The following is a 17,367-nucleotide window of genomic DNA, read 5'->3' on the forward strand; positions in this document are numbered from 1 at the left end:
TAGAAGAGTTTGAGTAATATTGTCTATAATTTTTTGAAACACATGTTAATGAAAAAGTGTGAAAATATATGTAATATTGTTTAAAAACTGAAAATGAATTATTTAACAACTTTACCAAAATAGGGCTAAATATCGCAAATTTATCTTGAATTAGACCTATCCTTTTACCACTTTTACGCAAGTTTTTCCCATTTCGAAAAGAAGACGCAACAAAAACGAGGCATCCTTCATATGACCCCTAATAGTGTTTATATATATATATATATATATTTTTTTTTTTTTTTTTCCCTTATCATTAATATTTTCTTTTTATTTATTTTTAGTTGGGACATTGGGACCTTTAAAGTGGTTCCAGAGTTCCTGCTGAACCCCACAACCCGTTACCTTATCACCACACGTGCAGTGCAGTAGGTACAAGCAAACACCAAATTTAGTTGTTGAGGTCAAATCCCAAAAACTGAAGAAAGATTTATCACTTAATTTTGGTAAAAAAAACGTGCACACCAAAATTTATATTGAAAAACGAAAAAGAAAGTAAAATAAAAAAAACATGTTAAAATTAAGAAAAGTAACAAAATAAATAAACCAACAAACGCATCTAATCTATAATAATATTAAGTAATTTAAGCTAGAGGCATTCTTTACTTTTATTAAGAGTTGTTCCAATATTAATAGAAAAAAGTTAAGCTTGATATTATCTTTCTCCAATTCATTACATGATTCTTATATTAAAAAAAAAAAAAAAACTCATTATATGATGGTTAAAAATACCATGTAATTTATTTAAATAATATATAAAAATAGTTTTATAAATCATCATATAAAAAATTGAAAGAAATTACTTCAAATAAATTTAGAGATAATATTTATTTTTTTTGAGAAGAAGATAATATTTATTTGTATTAATATATAAGCTTTTGAAACCAATAATAACATATGATATGAGTTTTATATTGATTTATATTAGTAAAATTTAACTATTTTTGAAGTATCTTTCATAAAAAAATAATTTTTAGAATAAATTTCCAATTTATGTGAAAAAAAAATATCATATTTATAATAATGATAAAACTTTTATTGGTTTATTGTTGACCATTACACGTTCTCAAATAGTTGAATTTAACTAGAAAATTTATGATAATAACTACCATTAAGTTTTATCCCTTTGTAAGATGCGTTATCTTTAAATAAAGAGAAATGCTATGTCTACAACATTTCTATAACATTTTTACAACAAATCTTAAGTGGCAAGTTGTTACTGGTTGTTATTGTTGGGACAAAAAAGTAATCTTAGTGTTAGTTTTAAATTTAAACCAATAACAACTAACCACCCATGATTTGTTGTAAAAATATTGTAAAAATGTTGTAGACGTAGCATATCTCTTAAATAAATTATATTTTAGCCTGTTCTCTAATTTAGCTTTTATCAACATTTATTAATGAAAATATTTATTAATATACAAATATTTATTTTCACATTATTTTCATATATAAAAAAATAAAAAATAAAAATTTACTCAAACATTCTTTTTACTGAACAAGCCTTGGAAAAGGTTCAGCCTGACTACCAGAGTCTCTTTCCACATTTACTGCACCACTTTTTTTACAACCTTTTGATAATTAATTTTGTTTTATATTAATATTTACAATTTTTCCAATATAAAAATTATATATAATAATAATAATAATTATTATTATTATTATTATTTTAAAAGGACTTACTAGATTCAACTATAAATCAGAAAGCATGAAAGTTCATCTGGGTTCTGCAGAATATATATAAATATAGGATACACTGTACGTATTAGTCATCATTATGTGCTTTATTAGATTGACATTTATAAAATAGAGATAGTTTAGATAGATACTACTCTTTGTCTGTCTCTTTGTGTGTCTCTTTTTTATGCTTTTTGCTTAGGTTCTCTGAAGATCTTTGCCTCTGCTTTCATTCATGGCGGCAAGTCCAGATCGTACAGCTGGTACCTCTTCCAATTCCTCTCTCTCTCTCTCTTGTTCTTATTTAGTTTATCAAGTTTTGATCTTGATGTTGTTTGTACTTTGTAACTTTTTTTTTTTTTAATTTTTTTATTGGTCTCGTTGGGTGTTTTGGTAGATGGGTTTTTGTTATTTTCTTGTTTGGAATTGGATTGTTCATTGAATTTTGTTTGTGTGTGTGTGTGTGTGGTGGGTTTGGTGGGATCATTTGACACTTTTGGGGTTTGTCTGTAAAGTTTGTTTTTTGATCTGTTTGTTGGGAGGGTAAGGCGTAATCTATTTTGAGATCTAGGATCTGGGTATTGGAAGGTGACAGGAATTGTTGCAAGTTTTGGGTGATTTTTGATCATCTATGAACTTCTTCTAATATTTTTATTCTCTTTTCAATTTATTTGAATTTTTTTGTAGATCACTTTGGTCAAATAATTGGTATTTGTGGTAGGTAAATATTCGTCCTGTAGTGTGGATTTGTTATTTTGATACTGCCAATATTGAGGTATAGTGCTATGATAGTTCACAGTTTATAGAAACTATTTCAAGTGGCAATAGATATTGGTTTTCAATATAGTGGGAGCTAGAAATGGTGCTCCAATAAATTGGTATATTAGGTACACACCTGAGAGTTATTTACACAAAGTATTGTCAATGTGAAATTGCATTAGATGTCAAACTGTGTAAATTGGAATGGGAAAATAATTCTATGTGAGATCAAAACAAGAGAGGATAACCTCTTTGGAGCATTAGCCTGTTGCTAATTCTACAGCTTGCCTTCACTATGATGATTTTACTTGAGAGGGGGAAGGGGACATCTGTTGTTCGTTAAAAATTAGTATGATATGGATGAAGTGGGGAACTGCAAGTGGAGTTTTTCATGAAGGTTTGGTATTTCAACAAGTTGAGGAGAAAGTTTGTAACATTTGCCATGGTATGTTAGTTTGCTTTGGTGCATTATGGTTGGTTGAGATTTTTGTATTTAAGAAAGTTTATGGGTATCACAAATTGTGGACATGGTGAGAGAATGCATAGCATAGTCCAGACTCCAGAGGATCTATTAAATTGAAACTGCTAAAATGACAGTTTGAAATTCCAAAACTATGTGGCTCATGAGGTTGGTTAAATGACCTATAAACACATGGTTGAGTATGAGACTATGAGTATCTGTAGATCTGGTGTAGTGTTTTCCCTCATCATTCAGCCGCATTGTCATCCCTTTCTGCTAGGTTAATAAGTTAGAAATAAAAATCCACCTCTTTTTGTACTTTATAGGGGAGCTGTTCCCTCATCTTTAATCTTGTCATTCTTCATTATAAGTTAGTAGTGAGACTTTTGATGTATACTGACAACTTTTAACTTTAAAAATATTCATTTCTTCATTTATCATGTGTGCATAGGTGTGCACGCGTGGATTTGTGCGCACATATTTATAGCTTCAAGTTGTCCTATGCCCGAATTTAGCTTTGGTTGGTCAATAATTTGTACTGCCTGTGTTTCTAAGACTCTACTAAGTCACTGAGCATACTGATCATGGATGCAGAAGAGAAACCTGCCGAACCGGATAGCAAGAAGGAACAGGTAGGTGTCAACCCGTGGCAAACTCTTCCATTCTATTTCCTTTTCTATCTAGATAGTTGGATGAAAATATTTTAGTGATAATCCTTAATCTGTATATGTATTCTCAGCCTCATTCTGTGAAAAGTGAGAGGCCAGTTTCTCCTAATGCTTCCCAGGATGCTACCGCTATAGTCCATCCAAGGGATGCTGCTGCTCAAGCTGGATCTTTGGCTTCAGGTGGAGATCACTCTGTTTACCCACCAAATGTCTATGCTCCCCAAGCTCAGCCCTTCTACTATCGAGGTTAGTTATCGATTCCTCGGGATCTGGATGGAAAACATAAAATTAGGCTGCTGCAGCTAAATCCAGCCTGAATATTTACCCCTTTTTTTGTTAAATCATCTCCCTGAATATTTATGGTTACACAACAATTTTTTTGATAAGTAAAAAAAAAAATTGTTGTCCGGATAATTATTAATTGTTGTCTGGATATTTATGGTTACACAACAATTCTCGCTTTAATTATTAATAAATGCTTATAATATGTCCGGATCTCTATGTAGGTGTAGATGCAGCTACATCAACCTAAAGTTTGCTTTTAGTGATATTAATTCTGATTTTTTTTTACAAAAATTATTACTTAGTATGCATGTTGATAGAATATCTAGTCAAGATGGTTAGTGCAATCAATAGGATACCATTTTCAGGCTGTATTATGGTTAGAGCTTCAATGGCAATGCATTGTATCCCTAAAATTGTGCTCTATCTTATCCTTATAGAAAATAAGATACCGCTTTCTTATCTGTGGTGGAACTCCAGGTTATGACAATGCCAGTGGTGAATGGGATGAATATCCTCCATATGTCAATGCTGAGGGACTGGAAATCGGATCTCCTGTAAGTATTTTTCTCTTCATCTTAAGAGTTTGTATCTCTATGACACTTCTTGGGGTTTCCAACAGCATCCAGGGTCCCCCCCCCCCCCCCCCAACACCCAAGTATTGAATTATTTAAAAAAAAAAAAGTATTTCTCTTCCTCTCATATTGACATTTCTCTGTTAGATTAAACTTACTGTAAATTAATCAGGGTGTCTACAATGATAATCCTTCTCTTCTGTTCCATTCTGGATATGGCTACAATCCACAAATGCCATATGGACCATATTCCCCGGTCACAACACCTTTGCCTTCTGTAGGTGGAGATGCACAGTTATACTCCCCCCAGCAATTTCCATTCTCCGGGCCACCTTATTACCAGCAGTTAGTTCCTCCTAGCATGCCATATCTTACTTCACCAACTCAAGTTTCACAGCCAGAGCTTGCCAGCTTAGTAAGCCTTGATCAACAAGGCGATAGCATGGTTTTTGGACAAAGGCCTGGTTATCCTCCTGTGGGATCCTTTGGTAGAGCCAATTTTCCTGGAAGTCCTGGTGGTCTGAATTTTCATGATGCTCAGCATGGTATTGATGGGTTAAGATCTGGAGGAATTTGGTCAGATTGGTCTAAACCTTCAGACAGGCAGAGGTCTTTGATGCCATTCTCACCAGCAGTATCACCACAGCCTATTGGCCCTCATGGCTCATTTGGACAGAATATTGGAATGGTTTGTTCTCTTACATCTGCATATCTATCTATTATGGACATTCTGTTGAAAGACCTCATTCTATTTTACTGTTTCTTTACCGACAATTTATCTGATCTGTGGATATATATATTTATATATTTTTTTACCTTTTTATGGGATCCTTTTCTTATATTCAATTCAAGAGAAAGGGAGAATTTAGATATTATTATAGGTGCAAGTTGATATATCCTCTAATTGAGCATTTTCAAAATGTGATTACTTTTAATCTGAAAGCTCCAAATTATATCTGTTAGAATAATGATTAGGTGATTAAATTCTTCCTTTCTTATCAACTAAAGAATTTAGTACAAGCAGTGGTTTATGATGGTAGCAGAGTAGGTGGTCTTGAGTCTAAATCCTGTCTATGCTTTACTTCCCATGTAAAAGTTGGAAATTCCACATATTGGTCCCCATTATTGAGAGGGAGTTTAGGCTCATATGTGAGAGGGACTGTTAGAATACTGGTAAAGTTTTTAACATCACCCATTCCTATTAGCTTAAGCTTTTACTAGTTTAGTACTAGCAGTAGTTTATCAATATCTATCCACGTGTTCCTATCCATGCTATAAATCAATGTTCATCCTAAAATGAAAAATTTATCTAAATAGGACTAAAGAATGAAGATCTAATTTGAGCCTTTGTAATTGGATGTCCATTAATGTGGGAGCTAAACTGGCAACCCAAGGTTGCCATCATTGTTTGCCTTTGATTATTAAGGCAATGTTTGCTTATCTTCCATGTATGAGCTACCATGCCATTGTTGTCAGTCTTTCGCACTTGGTAGGAATTGATTTTGATTGACATCTGTACTTAGGTGAAATCTCAGAATCTAAAGTGAAAATGCTATCTACTTCTTTTCAGCCCTCTCAACAGCAAAGATCATTGTATGGGTTTGGATCTGGTCCAAACTCCTATAATAGAGGTTATTTGCCCAGTGGTTTCAATCAGGGCTCAAGCTTTGGGAGTGCATCCATTTCCAGTTTGGGATCAAATGGTCGAAGCTGGCTTTCACTTGAAAATAGCAGAAGACATCTCAGGGGCAGTGCTTCTCTGTGCAGTTGTAATGGTACTCCTGATATCCTTAGTGAGCAGAATCGAGGACCAAGAGCCTCAAAGCCAAAGAGTCAAATTACAGCTGACAATAATTCTTCTGTTGACAATAATAAGCTTAGCCTCAAGCTCCATGACGGTTTATACAACAGGCCAGATTTTGTCACAGAGTACAAGGATGCTAAGTTCTTCATCATTAAATCTTACAGCGAAGATAATGTTCACAAGAGTATAAAATATAGTGTTTGGGCCAGTACACCAAATGGGAATAGAAAATTAGATGCTGCTTATCGTGAAGCTAAGGAGAAGCAAGATACTTGCACGGTCTTTCTATTCTTTTCGGTAAGTACTTGATACTTTGTGATAGTATTTCTGTCAAATTTCTATTGTCAACTAGGGCTGCTAAAGAATTATTGAAACTATGATGACGACTATAATTAGGTGAATTCTGGTGGTGGCATGAATTGGGGGTTGCATATGATTTTTCTTAAGCTCCTTTTATTTAAAGGGAAGATTTTTATTTATTTATTTTTATCCCTGACCTTGTTGTGGCTGCTTTTAAAAAAATCCTGTTTTTATTTTCTCAGTCCAATTGAAATGATGCAACTTGTTGTATAGGATCTCATTTCTGTGTCACATTTATGTTATTTTGGGGGATGCTTTTCTTTCAGAAAAGCAATCTATTTGATACACCTTTGTCAAGTTTGTTGACTTCCATGTTTATCATTTTAGTTGTTATTGGTTGAAAAACCACAGTTGTATTACATGTCCTTTGCAAGTAAAGGATTACTGTCAGATATTTTACCTGCTCCATTTTGCATTGAAAATGGAAAATGGATGTGGTGCCCAAGTGTGAGCAATATGTTATCGTCCATTTAGGTGATATTTGGTGTAACGGGGATATATGTAACATCTATCTCATATTGGGGTGGGTATCCCACTTATGGGTCCACCCCATGTTAGAGGAATGTTATATGTACCGGTTAATAAAATAAAAATTACTATTCTAGGCATGTGGATTGGTCATGTGATCATTTATAATCAATTGGGTCCCCCCGTCAATCTGTTTTTTGTAAATGTTGTTAGTTTCACCATTTATACTTAACTTTTGAGAGGTCAATGAGGATTTGAAGGTCTATACTAATGATGGTGTGCATTAATTTTGCATTCATTCTACTTGATTGGAGATGTGCTTTTTATTTTTTATTTGTGTTTACTATTCTGGCAGGATCTTGATATGCCTCAAGCCTGATACCATGCTCTAGTGCTAGAAGAAAATTTAGTTTGTGCCACTATATCAGTACTGTTATGTCCTATATTCAGATTCTTTGATATCTGCTTCTTTTTATATCTTGTTTCTATTAGGCCCCACTCATAAAATTTGTGCACCAATTATAGATGATGCTTTTATTTGCAGGTGAATGCCAGTGCTCAGTTCTGTGGGGTGGCTGAAATGGTTGGACCTGTCGATTTTGACAAGAGTGTAACTTACTGGCAGCAAGATAAATGGAGTGGGCAGTTTCCTGTCAAATGGCATATAATCAAAGATGTCCCTAATAGTCAGTTTCGTCACATTGTACTTGAAAACAATGACAACAAGCCTGTAACTAACAGTCGAGACACCCAGGAGGTAGGCATTTTGCATAACTCGTTTGATGTTTAGCAATTAGGAGTGACACTTTTGATATTGGTCCATTGTTCTTTAGATCCATTTGACATTGCCACTGGGTGGAGGGGATGGTTATCAATCAGAGGAAAAAATGGTTTTTAATATTAACAAATTTTTTCTTCAGTCGCACAACTATTCAACCCATTAACTAGAAAAAAAATTTGGTTCTCATTTGCAATTCTGAATAGCCAAAAATGATACTCATAAAACCAAGATCTTTACCAGAAAAGAATCAAGAAAAGCTAAATATGCATTCTGATTGTCATTGTCTTGTCCTTTGGAACCCTTTCGAAGTCTTTAGATTGTAGATGATTTCTCAGATTAAATTTTGTTTTGTTGCTTCTTTCCTACTTGTCATATGACCTCAATCTTATCTTTCAGACTGAGGTTCATTATAGTGTTCTACATGCAATAATGTTAATAGACTTCAACGTGGATTTAAAAGATTCTAATCTGTTAAAAATTGAATAAACATTTTTTTTTCTTTTCAAGGTTAAATTACTTACAACTTCTCTTCTGCAACTCTGTTTTAATTTTAAATATTACAGGTGAGATTGGAGCAGGGTATTGAGATGTTGAATATTTTCAAGAATTATGAAACTGATATGTCCATTCTGGATGATTTTGATTACTATGAAGACCGGCAGAAAGCCATGCAAGAAAGGAAGGCCAGACAGCAAGCTGGCCTGATGGCTGTCGGAGTAGTTGGAGACAATGAGCACAGAAATTCTGTTGCTTTATCCGGTGATTTCATCAAGCAGATGTCAAAGAGTTTTGCTCAAGTTGTTCGAATGGAGGAGGGTAGTAAAGAAGTCCCCCTCACGGAGCGAGCTACTTCTGCCTCAGATGGCTCGATGGGTGCCAGAGTCTTACTTGAAGATTCTCTTCCAGCAGTCGTCTCTTCTGCTCATGCCAGTTAGGACAGCGTATTAGCGCTGGGAACTTTTCGGTGGGCTTACTGTATGTGATTAAAGACTTGGATTCTACTCCTTTAGTGCCAAAATTATTTTGTTAGATCAGGTTTTGCTGATATCTGAATGCAAAAGTTCTTACAAGTTTAGTGAAGCCGATAGGCTTCCTGTATGATATGTCCCTTCTGAGTGCTTCTTATCAATTGTAGTCCTCAGTTTTCCATTATCTGTCATAAGCTCTTCTTTTTTGGGTGAGAGTATTCATGTTAAGATACTGATGCTTTTTATTTGTAAAGTTCCCCATCTTTGCAGGCACTTCAAACAAAAGCAATGTAGTAAAAGACCTCAAAAGAAACACATTAAAGTAGCATGTATGACTGTTTTATTTAATTGTCAATTTGTCATATATATATATTTTTAAATAAGTAGTCTGGATGTCACTAGAAGAAACTGGCCAAACTTAAACTGGCAAGTTGTTTCTTGTCAAAAAAGATTTTTTTGTTGCTTGGAAGCTTCATTTGCCCCATTGCAAATAAACAAAATTGTTATAGTTGATAGTAACTACTATTTTGTATTAATTAAAAAAAAAAAACCCTCCCTTTCTTTTGAAAACAAAGTTAACTGATTTTCTTAATTTGTTGTTAATGCATCTCTGGGCAATAGGGTTTTGTTACATAATCAGATGTATGTGTGTTTGGCCTTTGATAGTATGCTTTTGAAATCTAGGTGAGGCAGGCAAGGCACATTGATGCTTTTTCCCCTTTTTTCTCATGATGTTTTCTCTCCTGTTTTTTTTTTTTTTTGAAACCTCTGTTAAGTAGTGATTCCTCTGGATTGCTAGTCATAGCTTACTTTCTACCAAATGTGTGCTTTCTCTAGTCTGAGTGCTTTTGCTTAGGGGGCTTGCCTCGAGCTTTTTTTCAAATTGGGTAACTACTAACTAGTAAGGTGAAATGAATGCTTGGTTTTAGCCACACAAAGGGAAAGATTATTTGATGTTGAATCGACCAACGGTTAACGCAGATAAGCAATTAAATGTTAAAATCATTGGGAAAAAAAGGTAGTTGGGTGCATTGAATATTGAGGAATGTAGTTATCATGGTTGACATGGATGAGAAGATTGAGGAGAAAAGTTACTTGGCATTCACACATAGTTGAATGGAGCTAGCCTTATTGTCAACTGCATTCCGGGGAAAAAAGAAAAAAAGAAAGGAAAAACTATACAAAACCTCTACGTGGTTTCTCCCTAAAAAAAAAAGAAAAAGAAAAAAAAACCTCTAAAATTTTAAACATAGCACTTTATTTACCCTTTCAATTTTGTTGTGTGTAAACCATTAAACATTAGTTAAAATAAATCGCTACTAGGGTTTAATGTCATACTAAAAATCTCACAAGGATTTAAGTTTTAACACAAAAAAGGGGATGCTATGTATTTTTTTTTTTCCTATTTTTTCATAAAAGAAAAAAAAAAAAGAAACATCATTTTGAGATTGAAAAAATTTAGGACCGCAAAATTTTTTACAACTTTTTTCCACAAATGTAATAAGTGTGATCAGTGAAAAAAATAATAAATTTATGTATAAGTGATAGTCAATCATTTATAAAGTTCTAGCAAACAAATTATGGTATAATTTGCAGCAAACTTTGAGATTTGATAAAATCTGCCACGTCACACACAAGATGACTATGAATTTCAAACTCATAAAATTTAATGAAATGACCAAAATACCCTTCAAGCTATGCCTAAGAGCTAAGACCCATGGGTTTTTTTTTTTTGAGCAAAGACCCTTAGCTTACGTTTGGTATCCAATAATCGCAAAATCCAAATCAGAAATCAATCGCCATGCCCATATGATATGAGTTATCAAGACTCAAAAGAGTCATTCACACCAACTCCAACCAATGCATTTAAAAGCCTCCGTACACCCTAAAAAGTAGACAATAATTATTTTTTTCGATTTGTCAACAGACAATAATTATTAGAATCATTACATACACAGAATTCAGTTCATACATAGTACTATTCTCATATATATTTCTTTTCTCATATTCATATATAACAGAAAAAAAAAAAAAAAAACACACAGACACACAGGACACAGAGACATACAGAGAGAGAGAGATAAACATGTTGAAAATCTGGGGCTCTACCATGTTGTTCCGGGGTTCATGGGAGGAAATTTGGCGGGAAAACAGGCATGGTGGTTGTTGGTTCACTCTTATTGCTTTGTCTCTCATCTTGGTTTGGCACTGTTCCAAGACCTTCTCTTTTAGATTTTCCTCACCTTCCAATCCCACCACTGCCACTGCCACTGCCACCGCCACCACCACCACCACCACCGCTATTTCTGGCAGCACTAAAATTGATTCCCAATTCAGGTATGTAAGATGTGAAGACTTGTTTTTTTTCTTCTTCTTTCTTTCTGGGTTTTGCTTAACTTCAATTGGGTCACTCTTGTTTTTCTTCAATTTGGTGCTTATTCATTGAGTTTTGTAAATTTTGGTGGTGGGATTTTCACAAAGTTTGATTTTTTTTTTGGTTATGGTTATGGTTGTACTAAGATTCATTCCCAATTCAGGTTTGTCTCTGTCTTTTTCTTCAATTTGGTGCTTCTTCATTGAGTTTTGAGAAATTTGGGCGATGGGTTTTTCTCAATGTTTGATTTTGTTGTTATGGTTGTACTAGGATTCGTTCCCAATTCAGTTTTGTCGTTGTGTTTTTCTCTCTGGGTTTTGTGTAATTTGAATTTGGTCACCCTTGTTTTTATTTAATTTGGTGCTTATTCATTGATTTCTGTGAAATTTGGGTCATGGGTCATTTGGATCATTTTATCTTTTATATGAATTTGGAATTTTATCATCACAACAGGGTAAATTGGGTCACTGATAGTATTCTTCAATTTGGTACTTGTTCATTGAAATTGTGGTGGATTTTCTGAAACTTGATTTTGTTGTTGTTTTGTATTGTATTGTATTGTATTGTATTGTATTGTATTTTATTTTATTTTATTTTATTTTATTTTTGGTGGTGAATTTTGGGTTTATACTCACAACTGGTAACAACTGGATTGCTCTTTCTTCAATTTCTTGCTTTATAAGCTATTTGGTGGTGGGGTTTCAACAAAGTTGGTTTTGTTGTGGGCCATTTCTCTGTTTTATGGATTTTGGGTTTATTATCACAACTGGGTCCTAATGCTGTCAATGAAGTTGCTAGCTTTTTGGAAGAATCTGTGATGGGGTACTTCATGTTTTGATTGTTGTGGGTGATTTCTTTGTTTCCAATTTTCAAATATGATTATTACTTGGATCAATTTGACTTACCTAAATGGTGTGCATTAGTTTTCAACAACTTTATCAAAAAAATTTGCTATGTTCTAAATTGACATTGCTTGCAGCTTCTGTGATTTTATTACTGACTCGGAAGTTCTGTTACTCCTGTAGAATCTCGGAAATTGTCTCGGATGCTGATTTAAAGTTTTTAATTGAAAAATTGGATCAGAAGCTCAATGAAAGTGAGAAGTGGGAACAAGTCATAGACAAAAGAAACAATCTTCTATCCTACAATGCAAAATGCTGCAAGCCTAAGGTTACAGCTCAATCTATGTTGAAAATTAGTCACTATAACTTCCTTTCTTGCTCTTTAGATTGTTAGAAACTTCAGCTCTTTTAATTAATATATGCATGTCAACCGTCTTTTCTTATCTTATAAATAAAAAAGTGTTATTACTTAATCATCAAAAAAAAAAGTGTTATTACTCGGTGCTAGTCCAAATTACAATGGGTCCTGGGAGTGGTAACTTCAATATGGCTTGACACTTCAGTATTTTTTGAATGAAGTGACTGCTGTCAAGACTGTAACCTATGGCTGCCTATGTTTCTTTGCATAATGCTGACCTTCTTTTATGATACTTTTCCTTACCTACTTATCAAAAAATCTATATATATATATATATATATATATTTTTTTTTTTTCTTACCTATCAAAAAAACAGATTCAAATTAGGTTCCAAAAGTAAAATCCAGTTACTGTCCTCTGGGTTAATGACACCTGAATAGGCTTACACCTAGTTTGCAATCTCTATTGACATGGGCCTGTGTCCAATTTTATTCAACTGGTTTAGCCATTCCTAGGTTAAGGACTTGATTTAGTGTTTCTCTCTTTTTTCTTGCAGGATGGCCCATTAAAATACTTGAGTGTGACAGTATTTGAGAACTGTTCTCCTGAGATGTTAAAAAACTTCTACATGGACAATGATTATAGAAAGCAGTGGGACAAGACCGTGGTTGAGCATGAGCAGCTGCAGGTGGATAAAATTAATGGAGTTGAAATTGGTCGTACGATAAAAAAGTTTCCACTCTTGACACCGAGAGAATATGTGTTAGCTTGGAGATTGTGGGAAGGGAAGGATAAAACATTCTACTGTTTTCTTAAGGTAACTGTAACCTAAATGTGGTCTTATATGCAAGTTATTAGTTAAAGGCATTGCTTAGTTTCTTCTGATTGTAATTTTGTACATGGTTTTGCTGTGGATCTTTTCTTTTTCTTCTTTTGGTATGAACAACTGGAAAATCCTTTTAGAAGAAGGGAGGTATGTTACTTGTCATAAACACACATGAGTGTGCACACACACACAGATAATTAAGATGTTCATCTTGTTGAGAAATTTGGGATTCATAACAACAGAAGAAATCCATGTAGGCTTGAATACACTGCACTGACTTTTAAGAATTTCATCTTTAACTTTTAGCCATTGGTTTATTTTGATGTATGCATCTGTGTGTGTATGTGTGTTTGAACAAATAGGAATATCAATGGTGGAGGTGTGATCTGTCAAGATGAATTGGGCACGATCCCCTTTCACTCTAGTTGGTGAAATTATATACAAATCCAAACCATTAACATAAATTTGAACACTACAGGACTGGTTACTTTTTTAATTTTTCTTGGACTAATGATGTAAAATGGTGTATATAGCAACATATATTATACCTTCATGAGCACATACATATAGGCAAGCCACCCGGTCTATCTTCCATATATATAAGTTGATATGAATCTGAGATATGATTATTCAGCTTTCATATATCTTGGTAAGTATTGGCAATATTATTGCATGTGCTATTGAGTAACAAGATTACTGGCTTTGAAGAAAAGAACACTCATTAAGCTTCTTAAAACAATTTTTTTTTTTTTTTTTTAACCTAGATAAGTAACTTTCAATATTCTGGGGATGATCTGAGTCTCCTAATATTTGATAACATGCTGGAAAGTTAGACTTTTTCTGCAAATTACTGTATTTTATAGCATGTGCTCTTATGTGTGAAAGTAAGGATTATTCTTAAGGGAAAAAAAATTGGTAAAAATGCCACAGCATTTTTGTGGTCATAGGTTTTAAATATACAGCACATGAATGGATCTGGAACTGTATTTATGGATATAAACCTGTCCTCTTGATTATTCAATTCGTTTTAAGTTATATTCTGTCATTGGTTTTAAAAATTTTCAAGTGCCTCTGCTGCTCTGCACTGAGATAAATAAATGTATGGGGGAAATTACACTTTGTCCACCTATGGTATGGGGTGAGTTTGGTTTGTGAACTTTTGGGCTTGGAAGTGACACTTCATAAATGCCTAAGGTCCACTATTAGCAAGCAAATGCTTTTGTACATTGCTGTAGTTTAGCTAATTTGAAATTGTATGAGTAATACTGCACAGTCAAGCCTACTGGATAACTAAACTATTGATACCTGAAACCATGCAATTTTGGCATTTGTTAATCTTTTAGCTCATGATTGTGACACATGAAAAAAATTCTTCACAGGTTGTCATGAAATTGGCTTATCTTAAGTTTCGAACTACTTGTTTGGTCAATATGTGCCTAGTAGTTGAGCTGGTGAAGGAAATCAGTCTAATTGTTATGCCTACATCAGAGAAATAAAGTACCCTCATTAAAGATCTTGTTTCTTCCTGGCATATCCTATTTCTTGGAGCCACTGGTATTCAAGACTGTAACATCCTTGCTTCTGAAACAATCTCTCTACTCTCTGTGGGAGAATTCTAGATGTACCTAAGGAAGCAAGTAGGTAGGTACATCTGAGCGAGAGTTCAGGATGTAATGAAAAGGATTAATCTTTCTTCTTCAGTAAATGGTGGCATCAATGCCAAAAGACCTTATCGAAGGTTGGCGTAGGAAAGAATAATTATCATTGTTCCATTTGATGCTTATGAACTTGCTAAATACTTATATGAGGGGTTTGAACATATGTTAATTTTTAGTAGAATTTAAACCTTTCTAGCTTTTGATGCTTTTGTTTCTGTTAGAAGTTCTTTGCAATTTTTAACAATAACAATTACCTGAGATTTTAGTTCTTTTTATTCTTGGTGATAGGAATGCGAACATCCTTCAGTACCACGACAGAAGAAGTTCGTACGTGTTAGGTTTTTTAGATCTGGTTGGCAGATCAGGAAAGGCAAGTTCCTAATACTTTCTTTTTCATCTCCCTTGCCCTCACCCCTCTTTTTTCCCCCTAATTTCCTTTGTCCTAGAAAATGATGAATTTACTCAACCTGCTTTCATGTCTGGTCATATACTCAATGCTAAACTGAAATATGAATGTGACACCCTATGAAGCCTATGTTGATTTAAACTTTGAACCTGTTGAAAATCATGTATTTTAACTAAGATCATCTTTGGCTTGGATCATATACCCTTGATGGACAGACAGAATATATATCTCTTCTATACTTAAGCTCTGCCTGTACTTCAATTTGATCTTTTGGTCAACCCAGGTGCATGAGAATTGAAGCTTGATTTTTTATTCTTAATATGAAAAGTGATAGTTTTGTGATTTTTAATTATCTATTTACAGTACCTGGGAGAAATGCTTGTGAGATCAAAATGTTTCACCAAGAAGATGCTGGTTTGAATGTCGAGATGGCAAAGTTGGCTTTTGCTAAGGGGATTTGGAGTTATGTGTGTAAGATGGATAGTGCACTACGCAAATACTCCGGGATCAGCCATCCTCAATCAAGCTCGGCTGTCACTCTAATTCAGAAGGTTGGTACTGTGTCCATTCACATTTCACTGATTTCTTGTATTCTTTGGTTGTTATTTAAAGTATTTGTTGAGGTTAAAGCTCTTGGACTACTAGGATATTCTGAGGCCATCTTTGTATTTTTATGTTAGATTCACCAGAAAGTTGGTTAGTCTCCATGTGATGCTTTATGGCCTCTAAACTGAACATTATGAAAATCATAGTTGTTTTCCAATGTTGTGATGTTCATCAAAAATGTCAATAGATAATCATATATATCATGTTTTTTTTTTTTTTTGGGGGGGGGGGGGAATGCGTGCTGTTATCCATGTGCATTTTAATTGCATACCTACTGTAGGCTTGTTTAGACTAGGTTTATTAACAGTGGTGCTTTAAATTAGTTGAAATTTATGGCATTCTGTAGCCTAGATATGCTTCATCTCAATGGTTGGCTTACCGCAATGATTTCCCATGATGCTTTGGGCAGTGTTCTAGAACCCAGACAAACCCAGCATCTAATTTGCTTTGCTTTCCTGGCCAAGATGATAGCTAATTGTGATTTTGACAGCATTGAGCAAATCTTAGTTGAAACATTGGCCTACCACTATGCATTGGTGGGACAGAGAACTAATGGTTTCAGTAATTTTAGGGGATTACTACATATCAATTGTTTTGCTTGTGTTTATGGTTAACAATTTCCTCCACACAGGTGCCACCTGGATTAGATACCATGAACAGCACGACCTCTTCTGAAACTACCAGTGCAACTGCCTTTCACGGGCAAACTGGTGAAGCCAAAGAGAGGAAAATCTCTAAGAGGCCTTCAAGGAAATTGCTAGCCAATGGTTTATTTCTTCTTGGGGGTGCAATCTGTCTTTCTTGTGGTCACTCTAGCCTGGGTGCTAAAGTTGCCATGGCATACATCTTGACGAAGCTGAGTAAGCATGGTGCTTCATCAGATCAAAGTAGTCAAAGTTGAGGTACATGACCTAGATGTATCATGACAGATTTTGGAGTATCTAGTAAAGTTTACTAGAAATTTTATTAACTGAAGTGTGTTGGATGTAGCATCATTGTATCAAAAAAATTTGGGACTAAGGCTTAATTGTTGTTTTATGTAGCATGTAGTGTAACTTACGTGCTTTTTTTTGTGGGTTGTTTTCCTGCCTTTACCTCTGCATCGAGAAGAGAATAAAGAGAAAGGCAAATGTGAAAGAAAACAATTTTGGAGCAAGGCTACTAACGGGGTGGGGTTTGGTGTTGTAAATACTATATATATAATCAGTGGACCCTTTTTACCTACTCATATACATTTTTTTTTTTTGGTATGTAAATGCCCATATACTTCATTTGTAAATCTTCAAGATGTGAAAAGGATTAGAAACTGATCTAATCAAGTCTTGTTTGAAATTTAATATAGTTGGTTTTGATGTATCAGCCTTTGCATTTTATTATTGGAAAAGTTATCACAATTAGATCATCACTATCCCTTTATGTTAAGAATATGCAGTACCGGCATATTAGCTAGATTCAC

The 17,367-nt window shown here is 34.2% G+C and overlaps 2 protein-coding genes across 5 annotated transcripts; both read left to right on the forward strand.

The window, feature by feature from the left end:
• Positions 1-1,759: 1,759 nt before the first annotated feature.
• LOC115988705 (YTH domain-containing protein ECT4) lies at positions 1,760-9,221 on the forward strand. Of its 3 annotated transcripts, none has more exons than XM_031112307.1 (8): positions 1,760-1,979; positions 3,491-3,567; positions 3,675-3,849; positions 4,366-4,442; positions 4,633-5,148; positions 6,031-6,561; positions 7,637-7,849; positions 8,437-9,189. In XM_031112307.1, exons 1-8 carry the CDS (start codon positions 1,952-1,954, stop codon positions 8,806-8,808), a joined length of 1,989 nt encoding a protein of 662 aa, XP_030968167.1. In that variant the 5' UTR covers positions 1,760-1,951; the 3' UTR covers positions 8,809-9,189. The 3 variants fall into 3 exon arrangements, with proteins under 3 accessions (XP_030968167.1, XP_030968168.1, XP_030968170.1); XM_031112308.1 differs by having other exon boundaries at positions 1,761-1,979; positions 3,530-3,567; positions 8,437-9,221; XM_031112310.1 differs by having other exon boundaries at positions 1,761-1,979; positions 3,387-3,567.
• Positions 9,222-10,600: 1,379 nt separating this feature from the next.
• Positions 10,601-17,248, forward strand: LOC115991987. 2 transcript variants are annotated; one of them, XM_031116009.1, is made up of 7 exons: positions 10,601-11,178; positions 12,241-12,385; positions 12,972-13,232; positions 15,188-15,269; positions 15,669-15,856; positions 16,543-16,813; positions 17,022-17,248. In XM_031116009.1, exons 1-6 carry the CDS (start codon positions 10,928-10,930, stop codon positions 16,810-16,812), a joined length of 1,197 nt encoding a protein of 398 aa, XP_030971869.1. In that variant the 5' UTR covers positions 10,601-10,927; the 3' UTR covers position 16,813; positions 17,022-17,248. The 2 variants fall into 2 exon arrangements, with proteins under 2 accessions (XP_030971869.1, XP_030971867.1); XM_031116007.1 differs by having other exon boundaries at positions 10,602-11,178; positions 16,543-17,248.
• The last annotated feature ends 119 nt before the right edge of the window (positions 17,249-17,367 follow it).

This window comes from Quercus lobata, chromosome 5, assembly GCF_001633185.2.
Source record: "Quercus lobata isolate SW786 chromosome 5, ValleyOak3.0 Primary Assembly, whole genome shotgun sequence".
NCBI lineage: Eukaryota > Viridiplantae > Streptophyta > Magnoliopsida > Fagales > Fagaceae > Quercus > Quercus lobata.